Genomic DNA, 26,051 nt, shown 5'->3' on the forward strand with positions numbered 1-26,051 from the left:
TATCTATTCTTGAGGCTGGACAGTCCCAGCTCTCCCAGCCTTTCTTCATAGGAGAGGTGTTCTAGACCCTTCATTGTCTTTCCTGCTCTGTGTTGGACTCTGCATGTTTTCCCTCATGTCTGATCAAACAGTTCTTGTAGATATGTTCTACTACATAAACTACTGAGCTCCTGTTCTGAGGCATTTTAAGAAAAAGAAATATCAAATAATACTACATTTGTAATTCTAAATAAAGCATTCTTAGTTTTGTTAGAAATCCAGAGTAATTATTGGACTACAGTAGTTGCCTTCAGATGCAAATGGGAGTTGAATTTTATGTATGTTCCATGTAAAGCTAATTGCAAAAAAAGAGCATAAAACCAAACTTTTCATTTAAAATAGCTAAAGCAGTAAGATATTTTCCATTGGCAATAGGGAGTATTTCAAAACAGAGACACTGAATTTTGGTTTCAGTTATCAGACTAAATCCTACATGCCATGTTTTTATATTCAGAGTCATTGCTGAGTAGTCTTTGAAGCAAGAAGTGTGGTTCCTGCAAGTCCAGTTTTATCCTGTCTGAGGGTACCATAGGTGACAGCAGTGTCTCAGTCTTCTGTAGTCAGAACTTTTGTATTGTAGACGGAAATTGTGTCCTGCTCTCCTCCCCTGACACCAAGGTATTACTGTATATAACCAAGTCCCTGACAAAACTGATTAGCCTGTGATCAAGAACACTCTGTCTTGCTCAACAGACTGGGCAATTCATGTTGCCTAAGAAGACAACAGCTTGTGATAAAGTGCCACCTGTTGCCTAGCACCTCTGTGCACTGCCTAAAGATAAACAGAACAGCAATAACTAGAGTGTGTCTATCCTTTAAAATGGAGTAGTCGTGTGGCTGGTTCCTATCTCCATCATACTTGTCCTGTAGGCAGACCCAAAGGCCAACTGTTCTTCCAACAAGTTCTTCAGGTTACCAAAGCCAACTGGAGAAAATGCCAGCAGTCAACCAGCAAAACAAGGAGATAAAAAGTTGGGTGTGAATGAGACCCCCTGAATTTCTCTTGAGTTTTTTTTAGCTTTGGTCCAGATGCAGCTATGAGCAGGAAGCTTTAGAAGGGATGCTTTTCGCGGATGTGTGCATATGCACACCCAATAACCAGAGCATTTGATTCCATTAAAATTGTAAATACATGAAAACTTGAGATTCTTCTGGCTGAAGAGCAACTGTGACTCTATTTAATGGTCACACATCAGTCAATCAACAGTCATAAAATATGCACCTCTCCTTGATGCCAGTAGTGTGTCATCTTCAGCCTATTACATTTCCTTACTGCAAAACATTCTTCTACAATTAAAAGAAACCCAAGCAAACAAACAAAAAATCCACAAATAAACCCCCCCTCTCTTCCCATGGACTATTCCTAAAAATGAAAGAAGTTAACAAAACCACTGATAACAAACTGTTTTCTTTCATCTACATACAGATCACATTGCTGATCATGTCATCCACATTTCCTTGCATTATTAGAGCAATTATTTATCTCATGTTTATGTTAATGTCTATAAGGCTCTAAGACATTCTCTGGCCTCTCAGTAAGCATCTTACAAAGAAAGAGTGGAGACGCTGAGGTACAGAAAACCATATGAGGGGGGCTTTTGAATTTTACACAAGTGACTAAACAGTAGTATGGTAGAAATTAGTGGAAAAGACACAACCTGGAGAGAGAAAGGACTTGTAGGTGAGTTCAGGGAGGTCAGTTGGTGAAAGAAGTTATGTGGGAAAAAAGCCTGAAATGCTTATATATAAATGAGACGCTTGGTTTATGGGAGAGACCAAGTAAAGGACAGTGGGTAGCCAGTGTAAATGGGGAGAAAGGTAAGTCTGTTGCAACAGTGCCTGAGGAGTCAGCACAGCAATGCAGAGAGCAAAATTACATGAACAGATTGATGTGAAAGAAAGACGATCTTGGTGAGGATATTTTCTATTTATACGCCCATAGAACAAGTGGTATTTCCCATGATGTGTAAGGAGAAGAATATGTGGAATTTTGAGATGCTTCTGAGGTAAAAGCATTAGAGCTTTGCTGAGAGGTGACAGAGTTCTTTTCTAAAGCTAAAAAATCTGAGACTACAGTTTAATGGATCAAAAATCCTAAATAAAAGTCTATTAAATGTTGGGCATTATGTGCAATTGGAGCAGTGATCTGTATTTCCTAAGTAATATTCAAATACTTGACAATCAACTGTTTAGTGAGATCCATGAAATTTTTTAAGCAATTCTGGCACTCCAAAGTATGAAGAGCCACCTGAGAGGAAAATACTCCAGTGAGGGATTTCTCAGGGTGAGGGAACTAGCTACAATAAGGACTGTGAAACAAGCTGGTCACACTTAGCATTGTAGTAGAAAGCACGGTTCATGGGAGATTTCTGGCTGTAGAATACATCATCCATTCCTTTTGTGCCTCTGAAAATTCACCTTGCTTCTGATAAATCTTCACCATCCTTATCTTGATCAGAACTTCTGTATTCCAAATGGAATGTCTCACCCAACCAATTCAGGATCTCACAAGCAAACCTTCTGAATAACTGGAAATAAAATAAAAATTTTGTGACTGAAAGCCAGGAGAAACACCTGCCTGGGACACTCCAGCTGTTGCACCTAATATGCATGCTCCATGCTTAACACTTTTTTTATTGATTCTCAATTTGCAAATCTTTCCTGTTGTACTTTTATATTTAATCATCAGCACCTGCCTGGTAATGGGCCGAAGCAGCATGAATGTGGCATGCTGTCCATTTTGAGGATTCAGGTTGGTAAGACTGCTGCAGGAAAGCAATAAATGGGACGTGGTAATACACAGCAGTACAAATACAGTACCTCCTGCAAGATAAATTATTATTTGTATCTAAAAATAAATATGAAATAAACCATTCATTGTGCAGTCTTGTTAGATGCTTCCCACAATAAACCAGCAATGGAAAAACCTCTTTGGCAGATTTCATCTACCATAAGATTTAGCTGGCAGTGAATTAGATGACTGATTTGTTTTGTTTTGTTTTGTTTTGGCTTTGTTTTGTTTTAGCTTTGCTTTGCTTTACATTTCTCTCCCTTTGCAGCCCACTTTGGCTCATCCTAAATACCTAGTAATGTCATCGGAAACACTGTGAGCCTGAGTGCATATCTGCAACTATCCCTTAACAATCTGTTTGGAGCAGCTCTGGGCTTGGGAGACATCACTGGGGCAGTGAATGTCTCTTCACACTGGCCACTGCTGCTTTCCCAGCAAGGAACTTGCTGTACCTGAGAGCATCCTGGCATCAGTGAGCTCAGTGCTGCTGTGAGGGCGCTGCTGGTCACTCTCCAGGGTGCCAGTGGTAAAGGGATTTTCCACAACATCTACTAAGTATAGAGAGCTCCCACGAGCTGTTAACAAACCTAAACACAATGAATTACAGAAGATCACATCACATAAGGTTTTATCTTAACAGCGTCAGCTCACACCTACTCTGATAATAATCTAGCAAATCAGTTTTGACCTAAAAACTTTGTAAAGTATTTAATGGGACATGGCTTGTGCAGGGTAAAATCTGCCTTTAAAAATATATACTAAATCAGTTCGCCCTTGGTGTGCTGGAGCACATGGGCCCTGTGGCAGCTGGAGCACAGGAGCGCAGCAAAAGGCTCCTGAAAGAGCCATTCCCCGGTGGAGTGTCAGGCCTTTTACCCTGAAATATCCAAATGCACATATCTGTGGAAAGTTGCTGAGTTCCCTTGAGTTAACCAGCTTCTGCTTTTGAAGGTGTCTGGTGAAGCTCTTCCTGTCTGTATTCCTGGTCCTGCTGAGGATCAGCTCTTTGTGATTTGCTGGAGAAAAGTACTAACTGCAAGGGACATGGTGGCACCTTTTTGGGGATCTTTTGTAAATCTCCTTCCTTTTTACTACCTGGGAGTGCCAGGTGTTCTACTCATCAAATGCTCTTGATTCCCTGTATGCAAACCTGCTGAAAGTCATGGGGTTCTTGAATTTGCCCCTGAGATTCAACCCTACCAGATCCACAAAGTCTACTCGTAACTTACAATAAAAGGAGGGTTCTGCATCTCTTTAAAGATGCAGTGTGAAAACTCAAAAAATGGAGAAGCACCAGGTCTACCTGGCTCATCTCACACATACCCAGATACTGTCCCAGTTTGTGAAGTGCACAGCAGTCACATCTGCAGAGCTTCTCTGAGGGAAGGAGTGCCTGAAATAAATCCCCGGGTACAGTCTTGCCATTTCTGTTCTAAAAAAAAAAATCCCAACTTACCCTTGGAGACCTAATTTGTTCTATAGTAAAAACTTTTAGGAAGTGGTAAACAGTTACTGTTTCAAAGAGCTTGCATTCTAAGCTTCTGATCTTTCCAATGCCTACATGCTTAACTTTTTTTTTTTTAATTACTATTGTCCGATTTAAGTCCATGAGATTATATACATGCATAGAGCTAAACTTTTGTAATATGAGAGCAAAGATAAAGGTAGGATCTGAGAAAGGAAGTATCTGTTACCCACATCTTGAGGATGAGGAACTGAAGCACAGCAAAAAAATGAGATCCTCATCCTCCACAGGGTGTAAATGTGCTTAATTCTTAAGCATGAGTAATTTCCAGCAGGCTTGCCGTGCCCTCCGGACTCCGGAAGAGTAAGGTCTGGATTTCAGCGACTGTCTTTGCCACCGATTTTAAGTAAGTAACTAAGTTCTGGTCCGGCGGTTAAATTCAAGCGCACAAAAAGTGCGGGACGCGATTTGCACGGGATGCGAAAGACTAGGTTGAAGTAAAGAAGGATGATCTGATCCCTTAACTCTGGATGTCTGCAACTGACGGCCTGTGACTCTCGGCCGTATCGCTGTGCCTGGTCGCTGCCTGCCGTGCGGGGACACCCGAGTCCCGGCACCGCATGAGCCCGGCCCCGGGAGCGTCCGTGTGGCGGCGCGGAGCCCGGCCGTTCTCCCGTGCCTCCAGCTGCGCGCAGCCGGCGGGGCGCCCCGCTAACAGGTACCTCAGCAGGTGAATGTCCCTCCGCCCCGGGACCGCCGCTCGCCCGCCGCCGTCCCGAACACCGGCACCGCGGGGCGGGGGCGTGCGCGGGTGCGGAGCGGGCGGCGGCCGCGCGGGGCGGGCGAGCAGGAGCGGGGGGGAGGGACCGGGCGCGGAGTCACCGCCCGCGGGCCAGCGCAGGCACATGGAGCGGCGCCAGCCGCGCCGCCACAGCTGCCGCCCGCCCCGGCCCCGGCGTAGCAGGTACCGCGGGGCGGGGGGTCCCGGGCGGGCACCAGCCCCGGGGCGAGCGGGGGATCAGCCCCGGGCGGCTGAGGTGCGCGGGTGAGGAGGGGCCGCGCGCAATCGGTGCTGCCGCGGAGAAGTTGCCGGGCACGTTAAGTGGGAGACTGCGGAGCCCGGTCATCCCATCCTAACCAATCCCATCCCATCCCTTTCCTCCCCTTCTCCCTGTCCCACACGCTTTTTTCTTTCTTTCTTTCTTTCTTTTTTTTTTTTTTTTTTTTTAATTTGAAAACATTGAGCCGAACATACAGCTCGGATGTAACCCAGGCGTTTTAGTGTGCTTCCTTAAAATTTCTGAGATGAGTAGCCGTGTGGAGCTGGCCGAGAAGGGGCATTCATTGATTCCAATGCGGATTGGTCTGTGTTCTTCTCGAGTCAGCTACAGCACTTAGGTTTAGTCAAAGCCCGCGTTCCGAGTGCTTGCGCCTGTAGTTTGCAGGGGGGAGGCAGGTACGGAGGTCTGAAAAACTATTAGGAAATTGTAAAATTAGCAGCGCCAGTGCGCTTGAGGGGAACGGCATTAGAGAAGTAGCTGACTTCCGAATAGCGGTGGCACCAGAAGTTTTCCTCCTTGCCGTACAGCCTGTCACAGCTGCAGGGTTTTTTCACCCTGCTCCGCAAAGTTATCCTCTCTGTGAAGGGACAGTTTTGCTCTGTTGTCGTTGCTGAAGAAGATGCCTGTAGTTAGAAACTGTGTGTGTGAAGAAATAAGTTGCCAATGCAGCAGTCGGTTCTAAGGAAACTTTTAATTTTGTGCTTCAAGAAACCTGATTACTTCTTGGATTGCTTTTCTACCTTGGTTTAGAAGGTATGGTAACACTACCAGACATTGTTCAAAGCATTCTGCTTCCAAAATTTTTAAAAGTTAATAATACTGTGTCAGAAAATGTTGTAGTGTATGATTGTAAATTATCTTTAAAAAGTGATGTTTTGTGGGATGCAAGAATTTTTAGACCCGTATGGCCACTGGCTTAAACTATGTATATTATTGTAGAGGAATATAATGGTATTTCTTTTTACTTTTTCTTTCTTTCTTTTATCTTTTTTTTTTCTTTTTCTTTCACTGAATCTTGAATCTTAGTTGAATCTTAGTGCAAAAAGTGTTTAAGTGTTTTCAAGGACTTTGTGTGGACATTAGAAGTTAGGATTTAGATCTTCTTGACGATGTATTTTTATTTCCAATATCTGGATGCTACCAAGGTTACATCGATATGCATTTACTGTCCAGATGTCCAAACCCTACCCCAATTAAATAAAACGGGTATATAATCCTGATTATATTTTGTGCATTCACATTAACAACCCATTTTCTAGACTTTAATAGTTTTACTTTAAAATTCGAAGCTGTAAGGCACTATAAGGTCCAAATCCTTTAAAAGACACGCTTTGTTAGTTTCAGTTGACTGCTCACATCAGTTGTAACTCACACGCACTCTGCAGTACCATGGAGTATGACTTGCTGTTAAACATTATAAATTATCATTGAAATGTAAAGAAAAAACATATTAATAGGCTGCATTTAGACATAATTACTACCATTTCTTTCATATACTTGGAAATACTTTATCTCAATCAGCTAAGCAGGGGCATGTTCTGAGTGGCTTTTGGCACTGCTCTGTCACCTTGTCGTGAATTGCATAGTGTAAGGTGTTTGAAGGCTTAGTGAAATACAAAACTGAAGGATCCGATGCCTTTAGCTTCTGAATTTTCCATAGAATCTTTGCACTTAGGTAACTTTGTTTGTTCTTTGTTCTCTTCTTTACTGCGGGAAAATGTAAGTCCAAAAAGTGAGAATGGATTTGTCCATGTTACCATGAAAATGCCCCTTTCATGGGTTAATATAACAGTAGATACGGTAGTTGATACGATGTCTCTTTTCTAAAAGGTTTCATTGCTCCTATGCATAAACTTCTCTATAACATTGGCATACTCTGCTTTGATTTTAACTCCTGTTGGTTAAAAAACTGAATAAAACACACAAGATACACAGTTTAGAGTGTCTTATGTCCCCACCCCCTCAATCATTAGCAAAACTCCACCAAGTTTTAGTTAGATGGCTGTATGCCTTACTTGTTTATCAAAATCTTTCAAACTGAAGCCTGGAGACATGAGAAACCAAGTGCAGACCATGTGTAAGATGAAGAACTCTTAAAACAGTTCATGTCCTTATGATAGCTGTCTGTAGCAGAATTGGGGGGGTGGGGGGAAGTGTCTGAAATGCTGCAGAGCTCTGCACTTTACGTACTTCATGTTTCTGTTATCCCAGACGTGCTTCCAACCTTAAAGATTTTCTCACAGATCTTAATATTGGTGACTACCCATGTGCTATTTTGCGCTTTTTTTTGAGTAAAGTAGGTGAAACTCAGAAAATTATATACTTTAAGTTTATGAAAAAAAAAAAAATAGAAATTATATCCCTAATTATAAGTTAAATTTAAGATAAAAGCCAAGGAGAAATCAGGTTTATCTACTGAGTGAGAAGACTGACCAGACTAAAGTCAATGGAAGTCCAATGCTGGACATCCCCAGCATCCAGGACCTCAAACCTTGTTCACTAATCCTTGCAAGAGTCCTCCACCTACTGGGTATGGCTTCCAGGGGAAATGACAGGAACACAGAAGCATAGTATGAAATTGTACTGACTGTCCTAATTCAGTCAGGAAGGAGTGATGGACCCTAGTATTTGAAGAGGAATCACTAATGTCTCTGGGCCGATGTAATGATGGGAAGACAGGGCCGAGGACTCTTTTCTCTTTGCTCTTCATGCTCCAGTAACTGGAGAAGCTTAAGCAGTAATCCTATGTGCATCCTTTATCCCAGCTGAGTATTTCTCAGAGTGGCTACTTAACTACAAGTGAGCAAAGTGCCTTGGTGCGTTGTTTGTTAGTCAGTCCCATACTCCTGAGTTGCATTAGGGAGACAACCTTGTCATATATATCTCAGACTTTCCACCCCAGCTGCCAGTACTCCCTCCAGGAACGATCTGGTTGCTTGTCCGTTTTACATGAACAACACCTCTGTCATTTGCGTTGCATTCAGCGTACCATTAAAAAATGCAATAGTCTCCATCTCAGCATTACTGTAGCAGTTTTCCTTTCCCTTGTGGACCTTAATACCAAAAACCTGGTCTGCTTGCTCCTTCCACTGCATAGCGATGCAGAAATGTAACTGGATAACCAATCCACAGAGTTTTACAACAATGCAAAAACTTATTTCTCATCATTAAAATTGGATAACTCCAAAATGAAGCCAAAAACATTTCCAGACATATTTTATTTGAGCTTAGGTACTTCTTATACTAACACTACAATTTTGCAGAAAACAAGGAAATGGGTCCAGTCTGTATTTCAGCGACAGAAAGCAAGGGCATAATGAATTGTATGCTGTTCAGGCAGATAATTTTTGGCAGTGTTCTCTTAAAAAGTCCAGAAATTATTGAAAGTTGTGGATCACAGCCTAATTGTGTGGCTCTTTGTCAGGAAAAACTTCCATTGAAGGCTTGTGGGATTTTTTTTTTCTCCTGTTTTACGAGCAAGAAGAGCTAGGTCCATAGTAATATTTTATTTTTTTTTTTTTTTGGTCAAGATTCACATATGTACTTCATTACATTTTGACCAGTCATTCCTTTCTCCTATTATTAAAAGTAATAGAATTAGACAAAAAAACCCAAAAAAACAAAAAAAAGCAAACAAAAAACTAGTCAAATAGTAGAATTTAGTGTAGCAATAATGGAATCTTTGGAAAATGTTGTCATCCTTATGAGAGTAAAGCAGGATGCGCTGCTGGCTCCCTTGGAATTCCCCTCCCAAGTGACAAACACCACTTTTCTAGCAAGTATAAAATTACTCAGAAAGAAAGAACACTGGGAATACATTACGCTGGTGGAGAAATGGAACATAAGGACTTTCATCAGTGTTTTCTGGGACTATAATTCTTTGGGAAGCCCGTTTAAATGCTTGCAACTCAATGCAAAAGTCAAAAGAGGAAAGACCTATTCTTCACTGGTATTTTTTCTGTAGTCCAAAGATTATTTTTGCTCCCCCCACCCAACACTGAAATGGAAAAGTGTTTAGAGATGAGTGTGAATGCCACTTGAAGCAAGGCAAACAGCCTCAGTCTTGTCAGCTTTATGGCATTATTTAAACAGGAGGAGTTTAAACTTCCACTCATCCAAAGTAGCTGCAGGAATTTTCTCTCTTCAATGGCTATCCAGCAAAGTGGATTGACTTCAGTTGGAAAACTCCTTTCCTCCAAGGTCAACTGTGGCTTATTGTCCCTACATTAATCTATACATAAACCTAACTAGAACTCAACAAGGGTTTTGTTTCCTCTATAAATTGAAACAGAATTATGTGTACCCCTTAGGGTATGTTGCAATGAATCTTTATTAAAACCCCAACAGCTTCTGCCTCACCCTTCTCCTTCAGAACCCAGATTCCTCCATGCTTCAAGTGGTGAGAAGGGATAACGGGTTTTTGAACTAAGCAGGTTACTACCAACAGAGTGGTAGCTGCAAAAATAGGTCTTATAGTTTTGAAAAGATACATGCATGTTCTTAGCTTTGTACCACTGCAAATTCTTTGGGATAGGACCATGCAGGTCCAGGAACTGCATGGCACAGTCATGATTCCTGTATAAATGCTTCCAAAGGCTGTTCAGACTGCAGGTTTAAATGAGAAGTCACACTGAAATCATCGTATTTTTTAAACCATGGGAACTGTCCACTTCTCTTGCTTATTTTGCTTATTTCATGTGAAAGATTTACATTTCTTCTTCTGATCCCACTTGCTCTAGCTTTCTCAGTGAAAGAGAAACTTGCTCTGTAAGAGACATCAGATTCCCCACTGAACTGCTTCATTTTTTCTGCTTGTTTCAACTCACTGAGAACAGCAGAGCAATTGCAGCATAAAGCTGGAATTGACCATAGTGGATTGGACCCAAAATATTTGCAAAAGGAGAAAGAGTTAACTAAAATGTATAGCATGGAGGAACTTGCTAATTTGCTTTAATTTTAGGAGTTATTTTTAGGTTTATTTAAGGGTAAAAAAAAATCACACCATTCTCTAATACGCTCATTCAGGTTGGTAATGTCCTTTAATAATCCGTAACAGCCTGAACAGTTTGAAGGGAAATTAGGAAGCAATTCTGTGATCATGAAGCAGAGTTACTGAAACCTTCTGTAATTCAGACAAATTGACTACTGATATATTGTACAGTGTACTTGGCAATAACAATTCTCAACATAAAGAGGTGCTTTAATATTTCCTCTGTTGCATATTTAGATATACTGTGGTGAGGATATCCTATGCTTTTTTAATCAGATAAACAGATACATACAAAAAGTACAGTCCTTCGTCTGCTGTATGCGTCCCTCTGAGTCAGAGCTCTGGAGGAATGTCCAAGAGGTCTATTTGGCCACTAGAGAATATGCTGTATTCTTAGATTGAGTGCCTTAATTTACACCCCTCACCTTTTATAGTTGATTTATTTATAAGATGGAAGTGTGTGTGTTCTCTTCATCCTGGTGAATTTATTCCACTTTTCTGCTTGATTTTTAGTGAATAAAGGTGACAAGGCTTAATGAGTTAATAAACCTTTGCCTTAATTAGGAAAATTACCTTCATATTTTTCTCATATTGTGGAAACAATTTGTAATTACTCTGGTTGCAATTCAAAACTTAAAGGAAGAACCTTTTTCATATTTGAAATTATATCAAGTCCAGTAATTTACACACAAATCAATAAAAGAATGGATTTTTTTATTATCTCCTTTAGCAATGAATTGTTGCATGAATATAGCTCAAGCACAGCAAATACTAGAAAGAGCACATATGGAAAACACATATATGATACAAGATGCACTTTTTATCATTTGTCTGTGATTTGAAAAAATAATTCCCAAAGAACTGAGACTCATGTAGGATCTTTGAGACAACTTTCTTTACACCCTCACAATTGTTCCCTAACACTGAAATTAATTTTACATATGCCAGACATTTAAATGTTTCACATCTGCACTGTTAGCAGAGTTCTTTTCTTAATCTTGTGTGTTGAATTACAGTGCTTCCTTCATTTTGCAGACAGGAGCTCTCCATTGAAATTACACTGTATGCTCATAATTGTATTGTCAATTCGTGTAGTTAACCAGCATTTACACTAGGCAGGAATAGAGAAATGACTGAATAAACTAAACATCTCCCTTGACTATGTAGAAAATGCTGAATACAGAATTAGTGCAGAGGGAAAGAAATTTATCCACTTAGTCTTAACCTTTTGTCTGTTTTAATGCAGTCCTTTAAAAGACCTGGAGATATTTGTTTTGTTTTTTTGAACAGAAATGGAAGGACATTGAAGTACTCATTACGACTCTCAGTTTTCAGAAAGGACCACCCCTCACCTTAGTAGTTATTATTTACATTGAGCTGTGTGATGAGGCGGAAATTAAAAATAGAATTAAAATGATTCTAAAGTAGAGTCATTCACAGAGATTGTGAAGTGTAGCATATTAAATTAAAATAATAAAGCTAATTATCAGCTGCTTGCTGAGATATTGAATGCTTTTAATTAAAATGAGTTTGTAGAATTCTAGCAGTTTTCTTCAAGTATTTGAAGATTGGTTATACAATACAGAGTACCTTTTTTCCATGTTTAGCATTCTTCCTGTTGCATGTTTAACCACATTTAGCACATTTGCACATGAAGTTAAAAGTCTGTTTATATCTATATTAGCTCTTTGGCTTAAAATTAAGCTTAACATTAAATCCTTTCACAAAGGTGTCTTTATTCACCTCTTCTCTTGGTTTTTGCCCCATATTCCTTGACTTCCATGGATACAAGAGGCATGGTTCCTTTAGGTCGACACCCTCTGGTGCAATTAGAAATGAAGTTGTACTATTGTTCTGCAGGCAGATACAACTCCCAGTTTAAACCCCAGAAGACTGATGATACATATATGATAATACCACTCCTAACCTGTTTTTAATGTGCGAATTCTCCTGTCAGGTATGTTAAGGGCTATAGGAGTTTACTGTTTTCTTCAGGCTGCAACCTCCATGGCCTTTATTAATTTATTTATTAAACTTCTGTTTATGTGTCCTGCGTGGCTAAATCTAGGACCCATTTTAGGAGCTTCACTTCAGTTTAGGTTTTAAAGTGGATTGGGGTTTTATGGTTTTGGTTGTTGGTTTGGAGTTTTAGTTTGCTAAAGGTGAAGCCTGTGTGATGAGGAGCCAATGCGACATATCAGGGACCACAAAGATGAGAGGTACTCACACATCAGTGCTCCATTAGAGCCAGCTGCTCCAGTGACCAGTTTGAGTGGTCCCTTTCCTGCCATGGGGCAGCTTATAGAAGTGGGGGATACACAGTCACGTTTTTCCCCAATGTGGCTGTGGAAGCGAAGCAGGGGTTTGCCTCTTTGCTTGTTTTTCACAGTTAACCCAGAGTTGCCACCGCTGAGGAATGCATGTTCCCCTCACTTTTTATATTTGCAAAAGCACCTGCAGAGCACCAGGTCCCTTGTAGAAAGTTTATTTCCTCTCCCCTCAAGACTTTATGAGGGCTTATTTTCTATTTTGAGGTTTCATGGAAATGTACCTGCCCCTGTGGGCTGCACTCAAGACACAGGTGTTCCTTCAGGCACCTTTCTGTCTGCTCAGCCTGACTACACTGAAGAATTGTCAGGATGTGGTGTACGTTTGTGTAATCCTTGCAGCACCAGAAGTAGAGCTCTCTGTAGATGGAAGGACAGCTCTGAGTTTAGGTGTGCTGGTGTAAGACCAAAGTGGCTCCACAAATACCAGCATTTGTGATTTCCTTTCCTTACCCTGAGGTTCCATTTTGCTGAATGTGGAGCACAATCTTGTCCCAGAGAAGTCAGTACATACCTAGCTTGGGAAACACAGGAAAGAAAAAAGGATAGCTAGTCTTTGGCATTGGATTAGGTCATTCCATTGAATCACATCAATGGCCCAATCTTGCAGTCTTTTAATATCCTAAGAGAACAGGGCTGTAGAAGGACTGACATGCTTACACATGCTTTATATCAATTGATGAAGCCTTGTATAAATGCTAAGCATTCATTTTCTTGACAAGGAGGTTTACTTCTGAATTTTTTTGGAGACAAAATAAAAACCCAAGATTTACCAATAATTAATTTGCTGTATTCTGAAAGATTAGAAAATCTTGACCTTACAATCACTTGCTATTTACACCTGGAATTCTAAAAGGGCCTAAATCTACTTCTGGTTGTAATTGACATTAAGTATAAATAAAGCAATACTTCCAGTGATTCACAGAGTGTATTTTGATATATTATTATGAAATACATGAGTTATATTGTACAGAAAGTTACAAGGAGGGAAATTCGTGACGTGAATGAAATTCTTTTTCTTTGGGACAAATGCTGACTGACTTTAATCCAAAATTTTTGTATGATCATGGTCACTTAGATGCTTCCTTATTTAAAACAAAATCAACATTACTTTTCAGAATAGTTGTGTGTTGATTATCAGGTAATTTAAAGTTGAAATATTTGATTCTTTTTTTAAAGGATTGTAGTAACTTCATCTCTGAATCTGGTATTCATAGTCTGAAGAGGAAAGCATATAGGTTAGGGTTCCTTGTCTGAACAGCCTTGAAGAAATAATTTTATCTATTTTGAAAGGAATTTTATCTGTTTTGTAGCTCTTGTAATAAGGGACAAGACTTTGAAGCAATTTGTATTCCTAAACAGAAGAATTATCTATTATCACCTAGGTGCTAATCCCTTTCCTGCTGTAAATGAGAGTGAGACAAGTGCAACGTTTGAGAGCAAGATTGTTTCAGTCAGGTGCCCACCTTTTGATTTCTAACTTCAGGCTCCTTAATTAGCTGATAACCTAAAGAGATGTGACTGTATTGAAGACAATGAAGCCATATACAATTCTTATGCTTGTGACAAACTTAAACAATGAAAAATTACTAAACATCTTTTTGGTGCCAAACCAAACAGACCATAATTTTAGGGTTTTATGTCAGAAGCATTTCTAAAACATTTTTCTTTTAGATAAATCGTTGTAAAGGTTTATTGATATTCATATTAACAGATAGATGCTTTAGTGCAAGTTCTCATATCTGTACTATATAGGATCTCTGATTTTCCAGACAGTTACAATTCTTGCTTCTGCTGATTCTAGAGCAGAAGAAAAGGAGAAAAATCAGGGCATAGTTTTCTATTCATAGATTTACTGTATCAAAGGCAAAAGGGTAAATTCTACTCTTAGCACTTAAAATTTAGCCCAAGACCTATTATGCTCAAGTCTGGTGTGACCTTTTAACAGACACGGAGCCAAAACCTACACGTGGCCAATTGCAGAACTGAGATGGGGTGCCAGATGTCATGTCATATATTCTTTGCTGATACAGGGCATAAGCTGAAGTTATCTGGGATTTCATTAGTATTTACCAGATACAATAAGAGTACAGTCTTCCTCTGGGAGGGATTCCTAACATCCTTGAGGATTTTTAAAAGTTCTTTTTTATCATTCTTATCAATTTGTGTAGTGCTTGTGGATCTTAATCTACATTTAGGAACCATGTTTAGTTGTTCTAAGTAATTATTGGGAAAGAAAAAAAAAATCTTTCCATCATCACTTTTCCACCAGGTCTATTTCCTCTCAGTGTTTTATCCCTGCAAAATGGATCAGTTTTGCTGAATGTCTTAAAGTCACCTAATTGAAGGATAAACCCTGAAGCCATTGGTGTGAAATCTGAGGGTGTGTGTTTTAGGACAGGCAGTCATCCAACCTCACAAAAAGCAAGCTAAGACTATTCCACAAAAAAAAAACAAACAAAAAAACCCCAAAAAAACAGACAAACAAACAAAAAAAGCCCCACCAAAACCCCACAATAAACTGTACTCCAGTTCACTTTCATTAAAAAAACAAGCAAACCAAACAAGCAAAAAAATCAGCCTTGTAGTTTAGCTCTTCATTTAAGAAATCAGGAAATGGGACTTCTCCATTGGGAAGTGTTTTCCAACAGAATTCTGCTTGATGATAGCAAGAAGCAGGAACAGCTGACAAGTGTGTGGCTTAAGTTGCAGAAATGCTGAGTGTAAGGCTGATCATGACAAAGGCAGGAAAATTCAGGAACACAAAAGTAAAAGAAACTTTCTACTTTGAACCTCCTTTCCTTGGCACTCCCAGTCCTGCTGAAGCCCTAGCAACAGTGAGAAGGCAAGTGCAGTTGGAAAAAAAAGAACCCTTCCTGAGTGTGACCCCTTTCTGGTGGGTATATTATTGGGGTGGATTTTTTTGGTTGGTTGGGGTTCACTGTCCTCTGGAAAAACGTGTAGTAATCAACTGATTAATAGTAGCTGGGTGACCCTAGAAGACAGTAGTAAAATGCATTCCCTTTTCTTTTCTAATTCCATTGTGTTTGGTCGTACTTGCAGGAGAAGTAAGGCACTTGTACCTTGCCACCTGCTGTAAATACACTATGCTTCCAGTAAGTGAGCAGGCTACAATTATAGGGTTTTCCCTCCTGCAAGAGAAGCTGCTTTTCCCAGTGACTGCTTTATTAAAAATAGACCTATTTAAAGTTCTTCAGTCCCATAGGAACTGATGCAAATTGTTGAGTGGAAGGTGGCTTTTTGCATTTTGCATGGCTGTAGTAATTTCTGAGAACTATATATGGACCTTAAACAAATTGCTTGTCTGGAATTAAAGTTTAGGTGCAGAATAAAGCAAGACAGAGCAGTATTGGATATGAAGCAGTGTTTCGGTACATGTGCAACAGCCAGAATGCTCTGTAAGAATACCCAATGTTTTTTGCAAACTGCATAGACCATAATCTGTTCAATATCCTATCTGTCTGTGGCCCTACAACCTACACATTCTCTTTTTGCAATTCTAACATGAGCCTGGTGAGGAAACCCAGGATTTCTAAAGTTGGCAGGTGGGGCAGCAATATATTGGATCTGAGATATACTGTTGACATTCAGAAGTGAGTAGACCATAGGATTTATGAAGCTATTAAATACAATAATAGCTGTTACACTTTCCCACTGCAAATTTTTGGAGAGCAGGTTGAAGATCTTGTTTTGGGCAAAGAATAATCATGGAAGTTGGTCTAAAAAGGTTAGGATAAAGCTGAACCCTTTCCCAGATGCTCCAACTACATTCTCTTCTGCTTCCATCCCTCAAGAAAATGCTTATTTAATTCCAGGAAGCAGGCTTGGCAGTGCTAGCATCTCAGTTACAAGAAACAGCAAAGAACAGCTTCTCTGCTTGGTAGGATGTGGAGCCAGCCACAGCAGGTGAAGTTGTGACCTAACTAACATTCCATGGCTGAACAAAGAGCTTGTAGGCTCTTTGTCCCCTCCCCACATGAGGCTACCTCAACTGTCTGTGCCATACTTCAAGGTGGGGACCAAGTTGTGATGGGACTACCCGTTCCAGCAGCACATCTGTTATCCAAGGGACCACCAGCTGTCTGTAGCCAGCACTTGAGCCGTGGGACCGGCAGGGTCCTCTTCTGATTGAGAACCTGAGTTTTGTTTCTACCCCACTAACTCTCCACACGCTTCTCCCTGGTGCTTGTGGTTACTGGTTGCTGGCTCCTCGGAAGATGGTGTGTTGCAAGCAGAGGGCAGGAGCTTCCTGGTATCACTTACCATGCCGTGGAGCCAGCCATCTGTCAGCAAAACAGGAAGGCACGGGTTCCTTCTCCCTCCTGGGCTTGTTTCGCTATTTTTGGGAGCTGTACTTCTCCCCCGTGCAGCGCCAGGCTGGTGCGATCTGAGGGAAGGGCTCCTGGGTGAGCAAGGGGCCAAAGCCTAGAGCTGCTGCTCTGCCCATCTGCTGTGGCTGGAGGTATATTCATTATTAATGGAGGTAGTGGCTGTTGCTGCTCAGATATGCAGCCCTGCCTGGGTAAATGAGACATTCTTCAGCAAATTGCTTCGTTTTTTGATTGCTGATTGTACGTGTGTCACCAAGCTGACTCAAGGTTCATCGATGCATGCTCAGTAAATTAGAAAGAACATAACTATGGATCAACCAAGAGAATGAATTCTGTGCCTACAATGACCCAGGGCCATTTAATTTTCTGCTTAATTTTGTTGCAGTCAGTTTGCATTTTGGGTTATTATGCAGTAGGAAATTAACAATAAATAACAAATTTGGTCCTCCTGTGCTTGTAATGATATTTTTATAAATCTTTGTAATGCCGTTTTTCAAAGGATCAAGGTCTGTGCCAGTCTGATACTCTAGCAAGTATGCAGGGAGGAAATAAAGAGAAAAATACATTATTCTTCCCAGATAATCTTATAGTTAAATAGCAACGTGATTTTTTTCCTTTCCCTTTCTTTCTCCTTCTATGTGTGTGAGGTGGCTTTTTTTTTCTTTTTCTGTGTGTGTATGTGTGTGTTATTTTACATTAACATAAGGCTCTTCCTCTCTTCTCAGATAACTTGAGGAAAATGGAAACAGATGAGGCTCAAGATATGTCCCAGGTTTCAGGTGAGGTCCTTACTTCCACAAAGAAAATACTAAATTTCTGCTCATCTTTCTAGCAAAGTACAATGTTTTTTTAGTTGTCAATATAATTGCTTTGGGTATTTTTTAAAACTAAAGTGGGAATTGAGATATAATTAATGATATAACTTGATATCAAGCCCAGTGGTGCATGGATTTTTTAAAAGGAATTGTGTAAATAAAAAAGTCAAGGGAATATAGAAGCATAGATGTAATTTTGCATTAAACCTATGGTAGTATATCCCTAAAGCATGGTCAGGTGCACATTTACACCATTTCTTTTGGGAGCAAAATTCTGATAGTTACAAAATAAATACAGAACAAAGTTCACCAGGTGGGGAGGGGCAAATACTAATGAAAAACAAACAAACAAAATTTATTATATAGTGTTACTTGACTTTTTTCCAAACCATTTAGTTTTACTTATACATGTTTAAAAACAGAAAGGAAAAAAAAAAAGGAGTCAAAAGAACAAGAAGAGAAAAGAAGATAAGAACTGATTGGCATGAGACATTATGCTTGTAAATTTTTTTGTCCAAGATGATATTTTGAAATATGTTTAAATGGCAGACAATTTGAGTTTCTACAACTTATCCCATAGTCGCATGAATAGGATTTTGCAGTCTTACCCCATATTGATATTCCTTGGGGGCATTCTTATCTCCCTTGGAAATTGGTTCCTTAAAAAATTGGCTTAGTGAAATAATACATATTCATATTGTTGTGCCTCTGCAGTTGCAAAAGGCCAAGTTAGTGTCTTTCCCAGTTTCCCTAATATGTTGGCAGCTGCAACGGTTGATGGCTTTCAGTTTTCACTTTTAGTGTTCAGCCTGGAACACGACAGCCCTGTCACTGAGCCCACTCACAGCAGACACCTGGGCATGCAGCTCTTGCTTCAGAGGCAGCTCTTGGGCACTGCTACCTCAGGAGCTGGGGAGGTCCAGCTATAGGAGGTAGCTGGTAAAGGTCTGGGCACAGTGTGGGTGGCTTGTCACTGGGTTTTCATTAAATATATGAATACAGTTTTCTTTCCCTCTCTCTTTTGTTATTTTTCTGCCTCCTTTCTAAAAATTTTTTTAATGTTTTGTTAATAATTGGAACCCAGAACTTTCAGTGTCATCCGAGAAATAAAAGTCAAACATTTTCTGTCTGAAAGAGCAACAGTATAATAATCTTTCATGCCAACAGAAGATTACCAGTCATGTTTATTATGGGGAAGTCATTCCTAGTTAGCCCTGTGGAACATGTTGCACTCACTCCTCAGGTAACAAATTTGGAACCGTAACTGAATAAACTTACACATCACTGCTTTTTTGCGTGTTGAACGAATTTATAAATGAAATAAAATCTGTCCTGTACATGCAGTTCCTGCATTTGTGGCCTTAGCAGAAGAAGCAGTGGGATTTTAGTAATTTATTCACTTTGGATCTGCTCAGAGCAGTGCAAGGCACCACCTTTTGAGTCGAGCTCCTCTGCCTGCTGCAGAAACCTCTCCCTGCTTGTGTGAGCTCTTTTGGGCTGACCTCCTCTTCCTCTGCAGCAGCACAGGTTACCCTGGATGCCCCCACCTAACCGTTGTGGTATTCTTTACAACGGTGCGAATTTGAGCTTCACACCTGCTACTTCTTGAGAGCATTGCTTGTTTTTCTTTTGACATGAAGGGTAGCAGCAGGGGAGATGCTGCCTTGAGTCAGCAATTGGATTGGTACAGCAAACACTTCGCATTCCTTATGGTCTCCTCTCCCCTTCAGAGGGAAAACTTACAAGGAACTTTGCCATTTTGAATGCTTGTATATATGTAAATATATACATAATAGATGTATATCTATAATTTTAAGGTCTCAAAGTTTTCTGTAGTTGAACCGCCATAGTATTTTGCTGTGCCTTTTAGCTTTTCTAGCATATCACGCAATAGTACTATTCTGTGATGAGAGAGGGATTTCTTGAAAAAGAAAGTTACGTTTAATAAGGGGGAGACCCACATAAACAGATTAAAGTAAGTCTGCCTTGAAGTTTTCCTGCCATTTCTGTCACTGAGCATCTGGTACTTTCTGTGAGCAAAGGCTGTGACTCGTATTGGGTTGTTAGCTGAATTTATGAACAAATAGCCAAAGAAAGAACTTCCTAATTTACTTTCATTTATGGTAAGAGTTATGTGGGAACTCACCTTCTGGAAACGAGCATTTGTCAAATTAGGTTCCACAGATGCTGGTTCTTTGTAAGTTCTTATTAGACCTCACAAGTAGAGGATCTGAAGGTACAGGGATGTTACCTACTTCTTTCTCATGGGTTGGCAAATACAGAAAGGAATTTTTCCCCTTGTACTCTGCTGGGTTTCTATGTTCTTCTGAGATGCTTCCTTGCATGATCAGGGAGCTCTGCTATACATTGGGAACGAGTTAAACAACTGCACAGTTTCAGGAGTGTGAGATTGTCTTGTCACTGTAAAACATTTATTTATTTCTCCTATTTTATGAGTATTGCTCATCAGTGTAGCTGGCTCTCTGGGCCTATGGAATTAGGGAACTTGGTTCACTAGCACACTTAGTTGTATTTTTAAAATATGTAAATTGCAAAAGAAATTTGATGGTTTCCTTAGGGATTTTTGCTTTGTTTTTCAACCCAGAAATAAAGAAGGTCTCTAGAAACAGTCACCCCAGCTCAAATGCAGTGTTTTGCAGCCATATCCTTTATGCGGCTGCAGCTGACTCAGGCAGTGGCCAGCCAGGCCAGGAGAGTATAAAACTAGTGTGAGTAGGCCAAACCCTATGTGCACACAGGCATTCCCACTTCGGGGAATCCAGGCATGGCTGACTCCTAGAGGAACTGAAATACTGTGTGACTAGCACAGAGTTCACACTTTTTATTTTTCTCCTGAAAGTGATATTTCATGAGACAAGCAGTTGCAGTTCTGAAATGAGGAGAGAGCTGACATACATTTAACCAAATGGTATCCGGCAGCCATACAAGAGAGTCAGAAAACACAGATAATATCTCACTTAACAAGCAGTATTTTTCCTGCCTTTTTTTTCTTTTTTTTTTTTTTTCTTTTTTTTCTCAGTTCTAGGGCCTAACAGTTAAGGATGGTGAAAAAACAGTACAAATGTTTCCACATCTAACATAAGAGATCTCCTAGAACAAACCAGGCCGTGCCACACTCTGCAAAAGCAGGAAGAAGAAACCCTCAATATTAAAAACACACACTCCCAACACTAGTTTGTAAAAGGACAGGGAATGAGATTTCTGTAAGACATCCTGCCCTGTATTTCTTTCCAATAGTCGTGGCACCAGCAGCACCATTCTGACATGAACTGAATCACTCTCAGAGCTGAATGTACATGTTAAAGGAATACCAGGCTAAGGACTTTGAAATAAAGTCTACTAAAACCTTATTGAACTGGGTAGTTTTTTTTTCCCTGCCTCTCTTTCCTTATGTATTCAAGTATATTTCTAAGGCAGAGATGAAGAAACTCAAACAGAGAGAAGTTGAGGGTCTTGCCTGGCATCACTGATAGGTTAGGCTCTTCTCTGACTGTTTTTATACAGAAGTGGCAGTGTTCAAAATCTGAGACCATCTTACAGAGATGCAGCTTGAAATGAAGGAATATTTGATACAGCCTGCAGCTGCAATTCTTTCTATTTATGGCTTAACCAAAGAGCAACACAAATCAGTATCAGAAACAGAACTTCAGTTCTATAGCTAAGGTGTCTCTTTATAATAATTTATTTTTAAAACCCAAAAAACACTCCCTCCACCGCAAGATTAGATTCTTTTTAAAGCTCATTTCTTATGCTACTTTGCTCTCTTACGTGACTTTTGAATAATTTTCCCCAATACTAGCCACTAGGTTGGGGTGGGGTTTAGCTCCTTTTCCATTCACTAGTTGTGTTCTGGGCATGCCTATTCGAAATGAAAATAGAAAGCACTCCCACCTTTCCCCACTCCGCTTCCATTTCCAAATTCAGTGGAAAAAGAATGTTAGTGAGATTGTGTATGTGTAAGATTGCCATGCAGTAATGAACTTACCATGCTGTAATGATTTAGATGTAGTTAAGGCATAGGACACAAATACGATGCTCTAGAATCCAAGAGATAGAGCTCAATAAATGCATCTATTTTAAATCCACTATTTTTGCCCTGTCTTTTTGCATGTAGGGATTTCTCAATCCTGTGTAATAAGAAGAAATCAAATTATAATTAATGGGTCATTAAAGACAAATTTACTAAGTTTTTTTAACTGCAGTCTCCTTCAAAGAGGAAACCAGACCTTATCTCCAGCTTCTGGCCCACCAAGTCCATGAGACAAGTCTGATTCATACCACCTGGGTAAACTGCTATAAATTTAACAAGTAGAAAAAACAGATACCCATTTAGTGAACAAAAGAATTCACCACTGCAAATGTACTCTTCTGCTAGCAGGTTTCTATTCCAAAAAGACTGCTCTGACTTCACAGTATAGTACTTAGATTATGTATTGTAGGATGCGTAATAATATGCTTATAAAGATATATTTTTGTCTATTATCTGTTATCCCATAGTTCTGGTATTATGAGTTTATAATGGTTCGTAGTCAAAAATAGTCTTCAGATTTTCAGGAAAATTGTTATTCTCAACCTAGACTCAATCAAAACATCAACATTCATTTTTATAACTGGAAGTGCAGTTTGACCCTTGGAAGATGCAGGTAGCTTTGGATTGCTGTTACTTTTTTAAAAATTTCCTTAACTTACATGTAATGTGAAGAGGGCTTCCAGGCTGTTGCTTGCCCTCCAATTTAACCTCTGGGTTTATCTGGTTTTTGTTTTGTGTTGGGCAAAATGTGTTTAACAAACTGAAATATTTCAGCTATCTCTCCTCATTTGTGCATCTTACCTGTAAGAGATACCTCAGCTTGGCAGTTTAGGACTTGCAATGGAAAGTTGCTGTCAGTTCTGTAAGTTCCCTACACACCAGAAATCTGAAGAAACAACTAAACAAGGAGCTAAATAATGAATGGCATTTTTTTTTTTAATTAACTTACTTCCTGCTTTTATTTTCCTTTGCTGTAAAATTCATATTCCCATTTGTCCATTTATGCAATCCACCTTTGCTCTTGCACTAACATCCAGTGGGTGTAATTTTACCCATTTAAGAATACCCTACAGAAGCTGGGTATGAGGGGAAACCTTGTTAAATCATCTAGTTAGTCCCCCTGCCAGTGCAGAACTCTTTCTTTGATACTCTGGAGTCCTCTGGCTGCAATTTGGGATGGTTCACCTGAAGCTGCTCTCAAAACTACTGCTCAGCGATTATTCCACAGTTTGATAAGTGTGTTATTAAGAAATGCAGTCACATACTCATTTCATTCATTTAAACATAGGTTTGTGCAAATAACCCAAAACAGCTAATTTGGAAAATTACTTACCTGTCATTTCTCCCCATCATGATCAGTATAGATGGGAAAACACAATGCTTTGATCCATCCAGGAGGCAGTGAGGAAACCATTCACTTCATTCAGATCAAGTCCATTACTGACACCACTAAACTGCTATCTTTAAAGTAAGCTATATTTGGTTTAGTTTTCCCATTTCTGGTAAGTGTTTTAAGGTTTAATTGATGTTTGTGTTTTAAAGAGGGAATTCTCGTTAGGAAAAAAGCCACTAATTTGCAAGGGCTTTGTGCCATAAAATTACCTCCCTTAGTGGTGTGCCAGTTGCCACAGGATGTCTTATAGATTTTGTCAATGTAATTTGGTAACATCTCCAGATTTCAAGACAATATGAATATTACTTCATTCAAATTCTGCTCTGGACCTGATGTATTTTTTGCTATTAATGCAAAGGCCAGTCTTTTAGTAATAGTCAATGAAACAAATCACTTAGGTAATTTCTTCAATAGATGTTTCCAAGGCAGAGATGTATTCAGTCACGTTAAAAGAAGTTCTGCAAGACAGTGATAGTGCTGTATGCAGGAGATGTATGCTGTGTCTGAGGGCTGAATCAAGAAACCTCACCACTGCTGGAAGTACAATACTTAGCAAGAGAGTTCTTATTGTATTATCTACGGCACTAAAACAGTTCCAGAATACCTACAATGTGTTAAACTGCCTCTGAAAACCTTGTATACTCAAGATATTTGGGTTTGTTTCCTATTTGCAAATAGAAGACAATAAAAACCTTGAAGTTATGTGTTTACTGAACTCTGCTAATTGTACATGTTTAAGAAGTCCTGGTACCTACAGGCCCTTCACTACTTGTGCACAAGGACCAAGGCACAAGGACCAGCCACAGCTTGATCTGTGGATATTAGTGAAGTTTGCTGGCACTGTAGCTGAATTTTTAGTTGAAGATAAAACTTTATTTTTGAAGTAGTTCTTTTGGAGCCCCAGAATACCTGTGAGTTAGCCTTCACTATGTCTTTGAAGCAAATCCAGATGTGTTCTCAAGGAGAACTTGTGGAAGAAAGAAGAGTTTATACAAAAAATGTTCATTTGATAAGCTTTGTAATCTGTCATTTTGTGTTGACTAATTTGGATCTTCTGAACATAGCAGCTGGAAAACATACATATCTCACAAGTATCTGAAATGGTAAAGTTAACAACTGTGTATTCAGACTCAGAAAAATTATCAGAGACATTGGCATGCATTCCTTTAAAAAATATAATTTTCTTGTATTCATAAGAAGTTTTCTCTGCAGGACAGTAGGGTTTGGTCCTAAGAATATCATGCCTAAATAGTGTTTAGGGATTTTTTTAAGTTTTATTTTGTTTGTGTTTCCTCTTATTGTATTATTTGAATATGAGGCTACTCTGACAACTAACTGATGCTTTCCTCACTATTAGGAAAGGAAAGCCCTCCAACTAGTGATGTCCCTGATGATCCAGATGAACCTATGCCTATACCAGAGGACCTTTCAACTAGTACTGGAGGTCAGCAAAGTTCTAAGAATGACAGAATCTTGGGTAAGATGACAAATATACTCTGATAAGAAATTCTAGTAGATGATAGAGTAACAATATTAGATTGCTCTTTCACAAGCTGGTAAACAAGCAGGTCTTCTGCTTTTTCATCTTCTTCAGGTGCATAATGTTTTTTGTGCAACCTTTTCTTTGGGAAAGGTATCTTCATCCACAGAGAACTTACAAAGATCCTACTATTTATCTTCTATTTAAAGCATGACTGCTGCATGAAATTCTCCCCAGGAAATACCATTTTCATTCTGTGTAGAAAATTGCATATGTGGTTCCAAAGTCAAAATTAAATTAAGTCAGATTTGATAAAAATTCAATAAATCCTCAGGTTTATTGTTATTGTTATTGTTACTGTTACTGTTATTATTAATTTGAGCGCTATCTTGAATGCTATTGTATTATCTGCAATTCAGATTTCTTCAGAATTGCATATTAGAACATACATAGTAATTGCATACTTGTGATTCCAATATCTGATATCCTTGATTTTTTATCTGGGAGAACTTTGGAAAGCACTAGTCTTTCAGATAACAGTCTACAATTGATAAAGTCCATTGGGTTAAAATTGTTGTCCAGAGACGAATGTGCAAAATGCTGATTATTCATAGGGATCCCAGACTCACACCGAGGACTAGCAATGCTGCTGACCACTGCATGCACCAACTCCCATGTAGTGCCCTAAAAAGACTAAATATTACTTGAGCACCATGCCTATTTACTAGTATGGAAAAAAAAAAACAAAAAAACAAAGAAGAAAAAGAAAACACACTGACTCCCAGAATGCTGTGATGCTGTGATTGATGCCCTATATGATAAAAATATTACTGTAAAGGGATGACTGTCAAAGTACAAGTATTTACTGACAAATAAAAGTATTGCTCATTATTCTCACATTCTTGCATTATTGTAAGAGCAAGTATCAGGAGGGATAATTTACAGAAAGATTACTAGTCCCTTTAAAAATTTGTTGTTTAAGGAAATCCAGTAAAGGATACCAGGTGGAAAGCGAGGCACTGAACTAATTCAACATGAGAAAGCAGGATGGTGTCAGAATTAGGAATAGAATCTACTCCCAAACTCCAGTACTAGCTAGTAGTGAGTCCATCGTCTTGTGCATCTTCATTTTATTTACCATTTGATCCCCACTTATCAAAAATGTGAGCAAAAATTTCAGCTCCTACATGCATATCGGCATATTTTATTTTTAAAAACCTATTTAAAAAATGCTTTTTTAACAATCTGATCACTTACTAAAGGCTTTATGTTTCAGTCCAAAGATCT

General features: G+C 39.4%; 1 protein-coding gene across 3 annotated transcripts in view; it reads left to right on the plus strand.

Moving 5' to 3' along the window:
• Positions 1–4,635: 4,635 nt before the first annotated feature.
• Positions 4,636–26,051, plus strand: part of IKZF1 (IKAROS family zinc finger 1) — a 66,213-nt gene continuing 44,797 nt past the window's right edge. Inside the window, exons 1-3 of one of the 3 annotated variants that reach the window (XM_033080003.1) lie at positions 4,636–4,701; positions 17,751–17,804; positions 24,642–24,761. In XM_033080003.1, the coding sequence (XP_032935894.1) occupies positions 17,765–17,804; positions 24,642–24,761 (160 nt within the window). In that variant the 5' untranslated portion in view covers positions 4,636–4,701; positions 17,751–17,764. Of the gene's footprint in view, positions 4,702–5,218; positions 5,260–5,876; positions 6,110–17,750; positions 17,805–24,641; positions 24,762–26,051 lie in introns of those variants that run through there. The other 2 variants (XM_033080011.1, XM_033079992.1) reach the window with 2 other exon arrangements.

Source organism: Catharus ustulatus, chromosome 1 (genome assembly GCF_009819885.2).
Source record: "Catharus ustulatus isolate bCatUst1 chromosome 1, bCatUst1.pri.v2, whole genome shotgun sequence".
Taxonomy (NCBI): Eukaryota; Metazoa; Chordata; class Aves; order Passeriformes; family Turdidae; genus Catharus; species Catharus ustulatus.